This window comes from Chiloscyllium punctatum, chromosome 14 (genome assembly GCF_047496795.1).
Source record: "Chiloscyllium punctatum isolate Juve2018m chromosome 14, sChiPun1.3, whole genome shotgun sequence".
In the NCBI taxonomy this organism is placed as follows: domain Eukaryota; kingdom Metazoa; phylum Chordata; class Chondrichthyes; order Orectolobiformes; family Hemiscylliidae; genus Chiloscyllium; species Chiloscyllium punctatum.
Window position 1 is genome coordinate 32,373,237 of NC_092752.1, and position 16,209 is coordinate 32,389,445.

At 46.7% G+C, this 16,209-nt stretch overlaps 1 protein-coding gene across 4 annotated transcripts in view; it reads left to right on the forward strand.

Annotated features, from left to right (window-relative positions):
* Positions 1-288: 288 nt before the first annotated feature.
* Positions 289-16,209, forward strand: part of mfsd8 (major facilitator superfamily domain containing 8) — a 53,955-nt gene continuing 38,034 nt past the window's right edge. The window contains exons 1-2 of one of the 4 annotated variants that reach the window (XM_072584168.1): positions 323-414; positions 4,486-4,557. Coding sequence is in view for 2 of the 4 variants with exons in the window: in XM_072584166.1 (XP_072440267.1) it covers positions 362-414 (53 nt within the window). In the remaining 2 variants the exon portion in view is untranslated. Of the gene's footprint in view, positions 415-4,485; positions 4,558-16,209 lie in introns of all 4 variants that reach the window. The other 3 variants (XM_072584166.1, XM_072584167.1, XM_072584169.1) reach the window with 3 other exon arrangements.

The window sequence follows — 16,209 nt, forward strand, 5'->3', positions numbered from 1 at the left end:
ATTGTTTTTGTTTTAATCCCAAACTACAATACTGCATTCACAGAGTTTTAACTCAGACTAATTTTTCTTCAAATTGCTCTGGACTTAAACTATTTGCATCAGAATGATTCGTTTTCAGGTTAAACTTTTAAAAAAATTCTGATCTTTAAATAAGGAAGAGTGAACACATAATCTGTTTGTTGTATTCAGATTTGTAAAGTTCCCTGATTATCCGGAACAGTGTGTCATGATAGCAGTTTCCCCTGAGTCGAGCTGTTACACATCCTGTTGTTGCTCTAGTTTCATTGGTTTGTCTGAGGGACCATCACTTCCGATAATTAATCTGTTTTGACCAAATTTAAGTCAGGCGTCATTTCTGAAAATGACGGAGATTGAGGATGAGAGAAGCCCGCTATTACAGACGGAGTCCCGTAGGTGAGCGATATTTAACAAGGGGCTGATTAATTAATGCGCCTCCTCTCCTCTCTTTCCATTTCCCCACCTTTCCTAAATGCTTTGAACCAGAAATAAAGATCTAAATCTTCATCTTTTTTGAGACAGTTTTCTACTTATTAGTCTGTAATAGCAATTACTGTCTGTGGCTAAGCAACTTAAATTTATCACACTTGAACACAAATTAAGTTCACGTGTTTAGATTATGAGCCACAAATGATATTGTGGAAAATCAAACTTGCTAGTAATTGAGATCTTATGTGGTTTCAAGACAAATTGATTAAAGTCAAAAGTAGAGTATTTAATTCTTTTTACTTTCAATTTATTCCTTATCTGCCTTCACAATAGGATCCTAGAATGGTATATGTTTGTTGTTTGCAATCATTCTCTTCTTCATCCAATCCATAGCAGTGCTGATATGTCTCTCAACTTTTGTCATTTCTGCTGTATCAGTATGTTTATAGTTTTCATCCTAAATGTAATAGCATCGATAACATGCAACAGCCAGTGCTGAAGAGATAGCAACTAGTTTTACTGATTTTTCATCTTCTATATCAACACACTCAACACATACATGTAAGGCTGTGTAAACACCTGATATTAAATCAGAAAATAGTCGTACACAGCAACATCTGAAAGGGAAGAATGGTATGGCCTTGCAGACCTATCACCCAGTTTGCAATTATTTTAACCAAGAGTCAAAAAGTGTAGTGCTGGAAAAACGCAACCAGTCAGGCAGCATCCGAGGAGCCGGACAGTCGATGTTTCGAGCATAAGTTATTCCCTACGTTCCTGGTGAAGAGCTTATGTTTGAAATGTCGACTCTCCTGTTCCTTGGATACTGCCTGACCGGTTGTGCTTTTCCAGCACTGCACTTTTTGACTCTGATCTCCAGCATCTGCAGTCCTCACTTTCCCCTCTTTATTTTAACCAACCTGTTGACACACATCTGTAGAAGGTGGGTCTTGAGCCTGCTTGCATTTCTGTTTTTAATCAACCTATTCAGACATGTTATAAGATATATCCATGAAAGGTGAGACTAAAATCCAGAACTTCTGAACCAGAGGTACCAATTGCACCACAAGACCCTTCTCCCCCAGTTTGGACACTGACCATGTTTACCATTTTTCCATCCTCTGCAAACTTGAGCTTATCTGAAGCACTGCTGTCCCTGTCCTGGCTCCTGTACACACTGATCTGCAATGGCTGGCAGTCTAACATTAGCTCAATTTCAAAGTTCTTGCCTTTACTTTGAAATTCCACCTGCTCTCCTCATTAACTCTTTGTTCTTCCAAAACTGACCTACATGTATCCATGATTTGTACCTCTATTAGCAACCATATGTCCAACTGTTCCTAGTTCCCAAATTCTAGAATTCCCAGCTAAACCACTTCTTCCTTACAATTATCCGTAAAACCTGCCTTGTTGGCCCAAGTTTTAGTCACTGTTTTTAATATTTTCTTAGGTGGTTTACTGTCAAATTTCGTTTGATAATGATCTTGTGAAATGCATTGGGCATGTTTCACTATGCTATTTGTCGATATGTTAAAAGAGGCTGTTGGTGTATGAGTTGTGCTTGAGTCCCAGAGATTGTGCACAGACTAGGCTTCCCTTCTATCCTTTGCAAATGCATAGGCCAAGTGGTCATCCAGGTTTTCAGGTTCTGATTGCCTTAGTGACACCTCAATGTTACCTCTTGCCATAAGATGCACTCTCTTTGTAACTGTACCTCTATCTTTACGTGGCTCAACTTGGTTGAAGTGAAAAGAAAATATTTCTCCTTTTCTCCATGTTTGCTGTGAGGCTAATGTACCAAAATAAAGTCTACTGGAACAGATTTGCTATTTAAACTAGTTTAAAATATTCTGATAGGAATTGACACATAACTGGAATAACTTTGAAGTTGAAATATGATCTTCTACTTCATATATCCATGGTGATAGACAGCACTGGCTTTGTTTCCCATCAATGCAGAAGTATGCAAATGTATTCTTAAAATTAATTCTTGGGAAACTGGCATCGTTGGTGTGGCTGGCATTTGTTGTCCATTCCTAATTTCCTGAAGAAAAATATGGCATGCTCTCTTTTTGAATCATGTGATAGTTTTCATAATGGTTTGATACAACTGTGTGGCTTTGCTGATCCACTTCAAAGGGTAGGCAGTCAAATATCAATTACATTCTTTTGGATTTAAAGTGTGTTATTTTAAAATTATATTTCACATTATCCTGTACATCGTTAACAGGTTTTAAAAAAAATGTCTGATTAGAGGCTTAACAAAGTGGCTGTTCACAAAAGAAATCTTAAATCGTCATACTCACTTAATTTTTAAAATTTTGTTGTCTAAAATTTAACGGATTACCCTGGAAGGCTGAGTTATCTCAAAAATTAGAGCAAGCTGTTTCACTCTGCGATGCTGCAGTAGCAAGATGAGTAGATTTTTGCCACGAACAGACTGCTGTCATCAAGCCAAAAAGGTATTTACCTATCCTACAAATGAGAAATATGGGTGTGAATTTCAGTACTGGTGTGATGCCAGTTGTGCTGGTGACTTGGCCACATGGATTCAGAATTGAATTGCCCATAGAAGACAGAGAGTAGTGGCAGAAGGGTGTTTTTCAGGCTGAAGGTCCATGATCCATATATATAAATGACTTGGATGAAAATGTAGATGTGTGGGTTAGTAATTTTGCAGAGGCATAAAGATTGGTGGAGTTGTAGATAGTGTAGAAGGTTGTCAAAGGATACAGCAGATAAAGATCAGTTGCATATATAAGCAGAGAAATGGTAGATGGACCTTAATCCAGATAAGTGTGAGGTGCTGCACTTCGGGAGATCAAATGTTAAGGAAAACTATAGTTATAGAGTCATAGAGATGTACAGCACCGAAACAGACCCTTTGGTCCAACCTACCCATGCCGACCAGATATCCCAACTCAATCTAGTCCCACCTGCCAGCGCCCGGCCCATATCCCTCTAAACCCTTTGTATTCATATACCCATCCAGATGCCTTTTTAAATGTTGCAATTGTACCAGCCTCCACCACTTCCTCAGGCAGCTCAAACCATACACACCACCCTTTGTGTGAAAAAGTTGCCACTTAGGTCTCTTTTATATCTTTCTCCTCTCACTTTAAACCTATGCCCTCTAGTTCTGGACTCCCCCACACCAGGGAAGAAACTTTGCCTATTTATCCTATCCATGCCCCTCATGATTTTATCAACCTCTATAAGATCACCCCTCAGCCTCCGCGCTCCAGGGAAAACAGCCCCAGCCTATTCAACCTCTCCCTATAGCTCAAATCCTCCAATCCTGGCAACATCCTTGTAAATCTTTTCTGAACCTTTTCAAGTTTCACAACATTTTTCCGATAGGAAGGAGATCAGTCACAGACAGTTGAAGAGATGCGAGGCAACATGGGCTGGATTTTATGCAACCCAGAACTGTAGGCACCATGGTTGCTCAGTCGATTTAAATAGAGGAGAAACCCTGCATCAGTTTCCTATCTGCAGGAAATCTTCATTGATCAAACTGGAGGGTGAAAAGGATTGACCCAGAATTCCCAGTGTTGGTGCTAGCATGTTAGTAAGGCTCAGTGGTCTAAATGACATCTATTATTTCTGTGCCACTGCAATTTAGTGATACCTGGAGTCTAAAATGGACACCATCATAGCTGCCAACAAAACAGAAAGGTGGAACAAAGTCAGACTTTTCCTACAGGACTTGATGACAACTTCAACTGCAGCAAAGTCAGAAAGCTACAATTGCAAAGGGTAAAATACTCCAAATTTGTTTCCAGAAGTTTCTAACCTCCATTCCCTCAGTGGGACAAAAGAGAATCAATAGGTCTACAACGTTTCAAACTTTTATCTTGACAGACTTGAGAATTAATAGTGGCTTCTCAGACTTTTGTTTAAAAAAAAGTATGTGCATCCTCTTCTAATCGCCTTTGTTTGTTTGTCTATGTTATAGTGGTGCCATTGTGATGATATTTTGGATTGAGAATTAAATACTTGTCTTTTCCTTTTTCTAAACTTATGAAAATTGGCAAGACTCTGAACAGTATTGATGTACAGAAGGATTTTGGGGTTCAAAGCCATAGCTCCCTGAAGGTGTCCATGCAAGTAGGTAAAGAAAGTATATGGCATGCTTGTCTTTATTGGTCAGGGAGTTGAGTACAAGAGTAAGGATGTAATGTTGCAGCTTTATTAGACTTAATGGTTCTGTTAGGTTCTATTCCCGAGGTTTCACACACAAGATGCAATTTGCACACACCAACTTCTACAAACCGTTAAGGTTTATTAAAGCCTGTGTAAGCGAGGTGACCCCATTTGACCCTCTTCGCTGGAGTGCGAAGTTGAGTCAAAAGAGGCCCCGAACAAAGAAAACACGTCCCCTTTATACAGGTCAGTTGGTAATGTTCACAGCTACTCTGGCCATTTCCCCCCCACCATAACTACATGTTACCCCAGGTACAATGGTAGGATGAGATCATCCTCTGAAATAATGCAAATATAAATGCCCTAATCCTGGGGAATCGTTTTGCAGATGATTTCCTGACTCCGTGATTTCCCAAGACAATGTAGGTGTGATAGGCTTCAGCACTGGGGATGATCACACAAGTGAACCTGATTGGCTGTGGGATGACTATGAAAGTATTTCTGGATGGAAGGGGCTGAATGGTAGTTTAATTTGATAATAGGAGTAGAGTATTAGCAAATGACTTTCTAAATGGAGTGGGGATGACATTCATGCAGGAATGCGGATGACTCCCACTCCATTTAGAAAGTCATTTGCTAATACTCCTCTACTATTATCAAATTAAACTACCATTCAGCCCCTTCCGTCCAGAAATACTTTCATAGTCATCCCACAGCCAATCAGGTTCACTTCAGAATGTTCAGTCAGTTCTGTTTAATCCTTTAATATTACGTTAATGTCCAGAGAGAGAGTCCAATTTAATCTTTTATCATTCCATGATAACCCCTCTAAATGGAGGCTGAGAAGGGTCTGAGTAGCTTATTCATAATGATCCTGCAGCATACAATGAGTAAAACAGCAAAACTTACTGGTCCCTGAAGCAAATAGGATTCCCAGGATCCCCCGAGCCAGTCTTTACATTCCCAGGGCCCCTGTCTGAAATCATCTAACTGGTGCTGAATGGCCTGTGTTACGTTGTATGATTCATCCATAACATGGACAATGCATTTATTTTCCATAATTGTACAGACACCTCTTTGTTGGGCCAGTAAATAGTCAATGGCAAATCTGGCCTGTGTGCATAGAGCCTTAGTTCTGCCAATTCATGATTAACTGCGTTTAGTCCCCGTACGGTACTGTTTCCGAGGATGGTCGACCCATAAATAAGGTAATTTCTGTTCTTTGCTGTGATCATCCCTGCCAATGCCCCTAGGGACAGCGCTCCCAGGAACTCCCAGTCCAGGGATGATCCCAGAGTTACTGGTCCCTTTAGTCCACACAGAATCTCTCACGAACCGATCAGGCTACTATCCTACTATCCTACTTTTTGTGGGCACGGGACAGTGAGTGGTCCTACTGTTCCTACAGTGAATAGGAGGGAGTGTTTCGGGGTGGCCATTGTGAAGGTCCCATTGAGAAGGAACACAAACCTGCTGTTGGCCCGTTAGCACTTAATTGCTTTGTGGCTGTCAGTCGTGAACTGAGTATATCACCAGCTCCTGTCCTGGTTGGAATATCCCCCTGATCCGATCAGCTGGTAATCTGAAAAAGGGTATGACCAAAAGGCTGAGCTGACATGGATACTGTGGCGATGCCCGCAAATGAACTGCTATCCTGCAGTGATATTTAAGCACCTTTGTTCATCAGTGTTTCTGGGCACAAGAGGCATTCGTGGGGACCAAGGCACAACCCCGGAGAAGCAAAGTGGATAGCTTGTGGGGTTGTGGGAAGCAGGAAGTTCTCTTTCCCGGGTTCCTGTGTAGTTGGGGGACTGAGTGTTATCTGGATCTATTAGTTCTACGCACCGACCCAAAGCCATCCTTCTGAGCCTCCTGCTCTGGCCTACACAGGGGGCATCAGATGTATCTGCCGTATATAGGTTAAGAGGGTCCCACCTGGGGATGGCAAGAAACAACGCATCTACTGACTGAGGAAGTGGGTAATGTACTGTCCGATTACTGTGCAAACGCTTATGAGTCTTATAAAACAAATTGTCCTCTTGGCTGAATGCTACAACGGTGGCTATGGTACCATAGTCTGCGAGTACAGTTGTCAGGCTGTTAGAGGGGACCAATGTTTGCAGTCACTTAAGCAGTCAGCTGCATTGTCCTTGAATTTTGAATGCAGTCGGCGTTCATAGGAATATCTGGTCCTTTCCACCTGTGTCCGTGCCTGGGGCGGTCCCAGTTTTTGGGCAGCGTGAGCTCTCCTGTCTGCAGGTTAGAAAGTTCACTGCTTGTGGTGGTGATCCAAAGGCATTCCTGACCTGTGAGTGTAGGAACTTTAGATATGAGGTTAGCTGCTGAAAGTATGCCTGCATTTCCTCTCCCATAATATTTAGGTCTGTGCGGGTGGGTGGGTTTGTGTCTGCATCCCAAAGGGTCCTACTGGGTCTGCCGTAGATTATCTCAGATGTTGACAGCCCAGTGGTCGAGTATTGGGTAATCTTCATGTGATACAGGGCCAAAGGCAAGTCCTTCAACCAATTCAGGCCCATTTCACATGTTAGTTTAATTAATTTGGTTTTAAGGGTCCTGTTTTGCCCTCTCCACTATGCCTGACACCTGGGGGTGGTGGGCACAATGGAATTGCTGCTGGATATGCAGCACTTCACACAGCTCTATGTTAACTTTCCCGGCAAAGTGGCTGCCATTGTCTGAACTAAGCTGCCAGGGCAGCCCAAACCTCGGTACGATCTCCGTTAGGAGTAATCGTATCACCGTTGAGGCTGTGTTATTAGTGGTGGGAAAAGCCTCAATCCATCATCTAAAGACATCAATAACAACAAGGCAATATTTATAGCAATGTACACATGTTAGTTCAATAAAATTAAGCTGAATACATTCAAATGGACTTGCTGGCAAGGGTGTTTTTCCTGTTACACACCACACCTGCATTATTTTGCTGACATATCAAACATGATCTGATGCGCTTCTGAACTGCTCTGGCCAGTCGGGCGTGCCACCAGGTCCACAACATGATACTAGTCATTCCCCCCTCGCCAAAGTGTGTATCGGTATGAAGGCATTGGTAACAAGCTATCAGGTTTACTTGACTGGAGTGATTCAGAGGCCTCTTGATGCAGAGTGTGAGCCCACATGTGTCTTCCATATCGGCTTTTCTGAATCTGGGGCATCCCCCTGTAAATGCTGCACTGTGACAATGTCTGGAATGCCTTTTGTTTTTGAGGCAGGTTTTTGGTTGGGTGCCTGCCGGTTAATAGTGGACACAATTGAATTGTGAACCCTTGCCATGTCTTTGGCAGCTTGGTCAGCTCTGGCATTGCCATGTCTGACGTCTGTATTGTCCGTGACATGAGAAGCACATTCGATTGTGGCCAATTGCTTGGGGAGGAGAATGGCCTTAGGGAGGTTTTGGACATAGTGTGTTATGAATAGGGGTGTTTGGAGAGGACAGGAATCCTCACTGGGACCAAAGCTGGCCAAAGTTGTGGGCACTAAAGGCGTACTGTGAATCTGTGTATAGATTGACCGTCGTCCCTGTGGCCAGGTTACAGACTTGTGTCGGCGCAAAGAGTTCTGCTTTCTGGGTGGAACCTGGGAGGGGGGTGGGAGAGTGGTGGTGGTGGTTGAGGGAGCTGCTTCTAATGTGTCCGTGAGGGTTATGATTGCATGTCGTGAAAGGGGCACTCCTAAGGGTGATATTGACCATCTGCAAAGAGGGTTAAATCTGGTGTGGGCAATGGTGCGTCTGAGAAGTCTGGTCAGGGGGATGTCAAGATGTGGTTGCGCAAAAGGCAGTCATGGGAAATTTCGGAAAGCTCCTCTGGAGGGACACTGATGAAAGTTGCCGGGTTAATGGTTGAGCAGTAGGAGGTCAGAAGAGGGTTGTTCAGAAGGCCTGCCTCATAACGGCTAAGTCAAGCCTGTGTAAGGTGTTGAGTCTGGTGGGAAATCAGTAGTGCTACGATTTCTGGAGGGTTATATTGGACGTGGCTGTCACAAAGGAGTAGATACCGGCAGAATTTGTGAACAAGGCAGGAGTCCCCTGGCGACAGCGTCAAGGCGAGTTGAGTAATAGGCCACAGGCCTCTGGTGATTTCTGCAGGTCTGGGTTAAAACAGCGGTTGTGCAGTCCTCTAGGATACTGGCATACAGCTGGAAGGGTCTGTCATACAGTGGTCTCCCAAGGGCCGGGGCACCGGCAAGGCTGCTTTTAATTCGTTGAAAGCTGACTTCTGGTCTTCCGAGAGGGTGAAGGTCCTTGAGACCTTATTGGAGGCTAAAGTGATTAGCTGCTTGGTAAGTAACGTAACATTGGGGACCCACTGCCGGCAGTAGTTAACCAAGCCTAAAACGGCGCGCATCTGCTTACCGCTCATGGGTGGAGGGGTTGCCAGGTTGGGCGCAATGCAGTCCGGGGTCAACTGCCATTTTGATGCGCTGAGCAATGTCCCCAGGAATGTAACTTGCTGGGTGTGCTGAACCTTGTTGGATGGTATTCCCAAGAGTGGAGGGCGTTCAGGAGACGGTTGGCATCTGCAAGGGTCTAGCTAAGAGTAAGTTGCCCATATACTGGACAACTGTGGAGCTGTCCGAGAGCTAAAACTCAGAGAGCTGCTGGTGCAATACCTGGGAGAATAAATTAGGCGAGTGGACAAATCCCTGGGGGAGGCACATCCAAGTGTGCTGCTGACTCTTGAAGATGAAAACGAACAAATACTGAGACTCCACTGCCAGGAGGAGAGCAAAGAAAGCGTGTTGCAGATCAACTATGGTGAAAACACAAGCGCTGGCAGGGATATTGCTGAGAATGGTTGCATGGTTTGGCATGACCGGGTGTAATGGCTGTACAGTTTTGTTGATCTGTTGGAGATCTTGTACTAACCTCCACTCTGGGCGTCCTGGCTTCAGGACTGGTAGAATAGGGGTGTTTCAGGGCGATTGGCAGGGAACTAGAACCCCTTGTTGGAGGAACAAGTCTATCAAAGCTGGTAACCCTTATGTGGCTTCTGGTCTTGGGGGTATTGAGTATTGAAGGCAGTTCTGCTCCTGGTGTAATTTGGATTTTGATAGGATCCACAGGACTGCACCCCACTTCATGCTTAGAGGCTGACCAGAGATCGGGAAAGGGTTTTTCTGAGGGGTTGTGTCGGGACTGGTCGTGACGAAGTAAACCTGTCATAGTGTAAGGAGTAGAGAAATAAGTTAACTTCCCATTGGTCAGCACTTGGGTCTGGTCAGGGATACCAGGGTCTGACTGTTGCTGTAACTGATGTGTTTAAATTCCCAGGGCCTTTGCTTTGTCACCATTCACAGACAAGGTAATGTGGGGGGAATCCAATCCTGGTTGGTTCCAGAGGTGGGCAGGAATGTCCACTTAAAAGGGTGGATCCGTGTTTACCTTCAATATGCTCCATTATGGTAACAGTGAGGGTGGACTGTAGGAAGAGGACAAAGATGGCTGCTAGCTCAGTGGAAGCCCCAGTGGAATCGTAACCAAGGGTTACATAGGGATCAGGGACCTGTAGAGAAAGCGGAAAATCCTTTTGGCTGCAATTCGACAGCCCACCATCGGGGGGGGGGGGGGGGGGGAAGGTGGCGCAATCGGTCCAGAACTGTCTCTTGTTAGAGTTACTGGATGAGTGGTGCTGGAAGAGCACAGCAGTTTAGGCAGCATCCGAGGAGCAGTAAAATCGACGTTTCGGGCAAAAGCCCTTCATCAGGAATAAAGGCAGAGAGCCTGAAGTGTGGTGAGATAAGCTAGAGGAGGGTGGGGGTGGGGAGAGAGTAGCATAGAGTACAATAGGTGAGTGGGGGAGGGGATGAAGGTAATAGGTCGGGGGTGGGGGGAGGGTGGAGTGGATAGGTGGAAAAGAAGATAGGCAGGTAGGACAAGTCATGGGGACAGTGCTGAGCTGGAAGTTTGGAACTAGGGTGAGGTGGGGGAAGGGGAAATGAGGAAACTGTTGAAGTCTACATTGATGCCCTGGGGTCGAAGTTTTCTGAGGTGTTCCTCCAGGCATCTGGTGATGAGGGAGTGGCGGTAAAGGAGACCCAGGACCTCCATGTCCTCGGCAGAGTGGGAGGGGGAGTTGAAATGTTGGGCCACGGGGCGGTGTGGTTGATTGGTGCAGGTGTCCCAGTGATGTTCCCTAAAGCGCTCTGCTAGGAGGTGTCCAGTCTCCCCAATGTAGAAGAGACTGCATTGGGGGCAACGGATACAATAAATGATATTTGTGGATGTGCAGGTAAAACTTTGATGGATGTGGAAGGCTCCTTTAGGGCCTTGGATGGAGGTGAGGGAGGAGGTGTGAGTGCAGGTTTTCCAGTTCCTGCGGTGGCAGGGGAAGATGGGAGGATGGGTTGTAGGGGGGCGTGGACCTGACCAGGTAGTCACGGAGGGAATGGTCTTTGCGGAAGGCGGAAAGGGGTGGGGAGGGAAATATGGTGGGGTCTTTTTGGAAGTGGTGGAAATGTTGGCGGATGATTTGGTTTATGTGAAGGTTGGTAGGTGGAAGGTGAGCACCAGGGGTGTTCTGTCCTTGTTACGGTGCGGTCTGAGGGTGGAGGTGCGGGATGTGGATGAGATATGTTGGAGGGCATCTTTAACCACGTGGGAAGGGAAATTGCCGTCTCTAAAGAAGGAGGCCATCTGGTATGTTCTGTGATGGAACTGGTCCTCCTGGGAGCAGATACGGCGGAGGCGGAGAAATTGGGAATACGGGATAGCATTTTTGCAAGAGGTAGGGTGGGAAGAGGTGTAATCCAGGTAGCTGTGGGAGTCGGTGGGTTTGTAAAAAATGTCAGTGTCAAGTCGGTCGTCATTAATGGAGATGGAGAGGTCCAGGAAGGGGAGGGAGGTGTCAGAGATGGTCCAGGTAAATTTAAGGTCAGGGTGGAATGTGTTGGTGAAGTTGATGAATTGCTCAACCTCCTCGCGGGAGCACGAGGTGGCGCCAATGCAGACATCAATATAGCGGAGCAAGAGGTGGGGAGTGGTGCTGGTGTAATTTCGGAAGATCAACTGCTCTACGTAGCCAACAAAGAGACAGGCATTGCTGGGGCCCATACGTGTGCCCATGGCTACCCCTTTGGCGTGGAGGAAGTGGGAGGATTCGAAGGAGAAATTGTTACGGGTGAGGACCAGTTCAGCCAAACAAATGAGAGTGTCGGTGGAAGGGTACTGTTGGGGACGTCGGGAGAGGAAAGAACGGAGTGCTTGGAGGCCCTGGTCATGACAGATGGAGGTGTAGAGGGATTGGATATCCATGGTGAAGATGAGGCGTTGGGGGCCGGGGAAACGGAAGTGTTGGAGGAGGTGGAGGGCGTGGGTGGTGTCTCGAACGTATGTGGGGAGTTCCTGGACTAGGGGGGATAGGACAGTGTTAAGGTAGGTAGACATGAGTTCAGTGGGGCAGGAGCATGCTGAGACAATGGGTCGGCCAGGGTGGTCAGGCTTGTGGATCTTGGGAAGGAGGTAGAACCGGGCAGTTCGGGGTTCCTGGACTATGAGGTTGGGAACTGTGGGTGAGAGATCTCCTGAGGTGGTGAGGTTCTGTATGGTCTGGGAGATGATGGTTTGGTGATGGGGGGTGGGGTCATGGTCGAGGGGGCGGTAGGAAGAGGTGTCCTCGAGATGGCGTTTCGTCCCAGCAATGCCTGTCTCTGTTGGCTATGTAGAACAGTCGATCTTCAATTTCCCTTCCCACGTGGTTAAAGATGCCCTCCAATGCATCTCGTCCACATTCTGCACCTCCACCCTCAGACCCCACCCCTCCAACCGTAACAAGGACAGAACGCCCCTGGTGCTCACCTTCCACTCTACCAACCTTCGCATAAACCAAATCATCCGCCGACATTTCCGCCACCTCCAAAAAGACCCCACCACCAGGGATATATTTCCCTCCCCACCCCTTTCTGCCTTCTGCAAAGACTGTTCCCTCCGTGACTACCTGGTCAGGTCCACGCCCCCCTACAACCCACCCTCCCATCGTGGCACCTTCCCCTGCCACCGCAGGAACTGCAAAACCTGAATCTCAACCCACAGGGCACACAACAAATTACAGGTTTGAGCGAATTGGACAGTACAGGTTTGTGGGCCAAACTGAACCATGAATGGTTCTGTTAGGGGATACTGCCTCTCCTGCCCAGTTAGACCACTAAGGCGCAGAGAGCTGGGTGAGACCCCAACCCGTGTTGGCGCACACAGGAGGTTTCACATGTTGAGGCAGTGGCACCGGTATCAGTCATGAAGGGGATTTCTTTACCCTCAACAGTCAAGTGGACTACCAGTTCAGCCTCGGGGTCTTTAGTCAGAACAAGCTAAAGTGGAAGGGAGGTTAGTTAGGCTGGGAAGGGGTCTTCAGGTGGTGAGCTTGCCCCGTGCCTGTGGCTCTGTATTGCGGGTGCAATCTTGCTGCCGTTGACCATCTGTACCACAGTGAAAACAGTTCTGCATTGGTCATGTCAATGTCCGTGGTGGGGGGGTAGTGGACCACCATGGGACCAAGGGCGGCCATGATAGTGGTGGAAAGGGGGTGGAGGGGTGTAAGGGGAACGATGAAAAGGTGGACTGGGGCCATTCGGGGAGCGGCATATGCATAATCCTATCCATCGACCCACCCCTGCGGACAGTGCTGGGGTTCAATCGGATGGTTCCTGTATTGGGGTGGAGGATGCTGGTGTTGTATCACTTCATGTTTGAAAGTAGCCTGTTTAGGGTATTTAAGACTATGCCAGTAATAAGTGAGCACTCTTCTCATTAATGGACAGGTGTTATCCGGCCAATCCATATTGTTGGTTCTAATAAAGCAGCTACTCCCTCTGGGATACATTGTAATAGTACGGTATTAAACTGGGGCGAGGGAGTTCCTGCATTATAAGCAGTATCCCCTGCATAAGTGGAGTATGTGGAGCCAAACCGGCCTGCTCCTGCTTTGGGCGGCACTCCAATACCCTAATTATATCTAGTGGTTGTTGCAGGGTTCTCTGGAGAGCTCCCTAATTGCCTGGATTTGGTCCCTGAGCTGGTAAACGGCTCTGGTACAGGCCTCCCATCATTGTGACCCCCTAAGTGGGTTTTCCACCTAGAACCTCGCTTGGCATCAAAGCCATGCAACATAGGTTTAAGAGGTCTTGAGGTGTGGCTTGATACATTAGAATTGTACCAGTAACATAAGCAACAAAATCCTCTGGACTCGTCCTTCGATTGGGGGCATGGGACATAACTAAGCACATCTCTTGGTTTCCAGCAGGTGTAAAATTGTATAGTGGCCTCTTCCCCCTGCGCCAGGGTTTGGCTTAGGAACTGTCCAGGTAGGGAACTGTCTCTGTTTGCGTTTATGGGCAGCGTTGCCATTTCTGTTTTGGTTAGGTGGGATGGGGTTAGCTGTTCCATTTGTGAGCTCTCTGGGCCAGTCCTTGCTCTCAGGATTGTAATAGTGGGGCCTGTCACCTTCGCTACCGCTGTCTGTGTTGGAGTTATAGGACGATGTACCCTGTTTTCTGTGCGTCTGAAAAGGGCCTGTCTCTTTGTCTTTTATAGTGTTTGATCGCGTCCTGAAAGTCAGTGGGTCAGCGATGCTGTCAGGAGCCTGGGTCTGGTCAGGATGTGGGGGGGTCAGGATGTGGCTGAGAGTTAGAGCATGGAGGACGGGCAGCAGTGAAGGAGATGGTGAAGGTGGTAGTCGCGGGTCGGTGGATTGAGGTTGGGGTCTCACAGCACTAGCAGGGTTAGTAGGGTGCAGTGGCCGATGTGGGGTTGGGGCGCTATCTGGGATTTGCCAGTCCTCCTGCTGCTCATTTGTGTCATCCATTTGGAACAATATCGGCAGACCAGACATGTCCAGGGTACCTTCATTTTCCTCTCGACTGGCAGCTGGATTTGGCGTTTTAATCCTGGTTTGTTAGTCTGTCTAGTGCCTCTTAGCTTTTCTTGGTTTCTCTCATTTTAGATCATTGTTCTCGCACTGACTCTTCAGCACTGCCCAAGGCTGAGGGTTACCCTTGTTATCACATAATCCAATCCCTCTCTGGTGCGCGCTGTTCTCCCAGCTGCTCTGCTTAGAGTTGTCTCTCAATTCCTCAGCCGTTTTTTGCCACGCAGTTATTAAAGTTTTCCACTGAGTGCCCACATTGCACTTCCAGATTGCCTCTTCAGCCTTTAAACATTTCTCTATGTCCCACATGCCTCCTGGTGGGCAGATTTCATTGCCCAATTTCTTATTTAAACCTCCTGAGCCGTTCTTTGTTCTGGGGGTCATCCCAGCTTAATCGATACAAAGGGGTTCCAGCCCCTGACTTATCTAATGCTTGCCCCATGTTATTATGTTTTTTTCTTTCTCTTGCTGACTTCTTTGGAACAGTACTGGCAGTCTCTGCACTCACTTTCAGGTTCCTGACCCTCGCGTGGGGGATTTCCCCTCTTAACAACCAGTCTAAGGCAGGGTGCTGAGACAGACACAGTGACTCCACTTTATATGGTGTACTGTATCCCAGGGCTCTGAACTTTTGGCTTCCTAGGAGACTCCAACCCTGATTTAAAACCCTGGGGACTCTAACCCCGATTTAACCCTGGTTCATGCAAAGTGACCCATTGGTGTGCAAGTATGCGGGTTACCTCAAAGGTTCCGTCGCCACCCAGTTCCAGGAGAGGGGGCAACTGAGTGTTAAATTTAGAGAGAGAAATCAAGGTGAAGTTTACCTTTGTGGGCCCATCCATTTCACGTAACCAATACTCAGACGATCGCTATTTCAGTCTGCCTGGAAGCTCAGGGAGTGTTGGAATCCCACTGCTGTCACCATGTGTTAGGTTCTTTTTCCGAGGTTTCACACACGAGATGCAATTTGCACACACCAACTTCTGCAAACAGTTAAAGTTTATTAAAGCCTGTGCAAGCCAGATGATTCCCTTTGACCCTCCTCACTTGCATGCAAAGTAGAGTCAAAAGAGGCCCCGAACAAAGAAAACACATCCCCTTTTTACAGGTCAGTTGGTAATGCTCACAAATATGTTGGCCATTTCCCCCCCCCCTCATAACCACATGTTACCCCAGGTACAATATTAGGATGAGATCATCGGAGATAATGCAAATGTCCTGGGAAATTGTTATGCAGATGATTTCCTGGCTCAGTGATTCCCCAAGACAATGTAGGTGTGATATGTCCTAGCTTCGGGGCAGCCCTGCAAATGAATTCTGACACCGCTATTTCCCCAGACAACGTAGGTAAGATAGGCCTCAGCATTGGGGATGATCACACAAGTGAACCTGATTGGCTGTGGGATAGCTGTGAAAGTATTTCTGAATGGAAGGGGCTGAATGATAGTTTAAACTGATAATAGTAGGGGAGTAGTGAGAAATGACTTTCTAAATGGAGTGGGAGTCATTTGCATTCTTGCACGAATGTCGTCCCCACCCACTTCCAGAATATTCAGTCAGATTCTAAAAAGAGACAGTGCAAGATAGCAGACGATGACATATCCCTCCCAGATCGTCTCAACGCCTTCTATGCTTGCTTTCAGCAGAATTTCAGTTAACACCTAGGTAGGTAACACAATAGGCAACACACATTCTGACAAGTCTGACAAACCTATCCCAACAGTCACTGCATCAG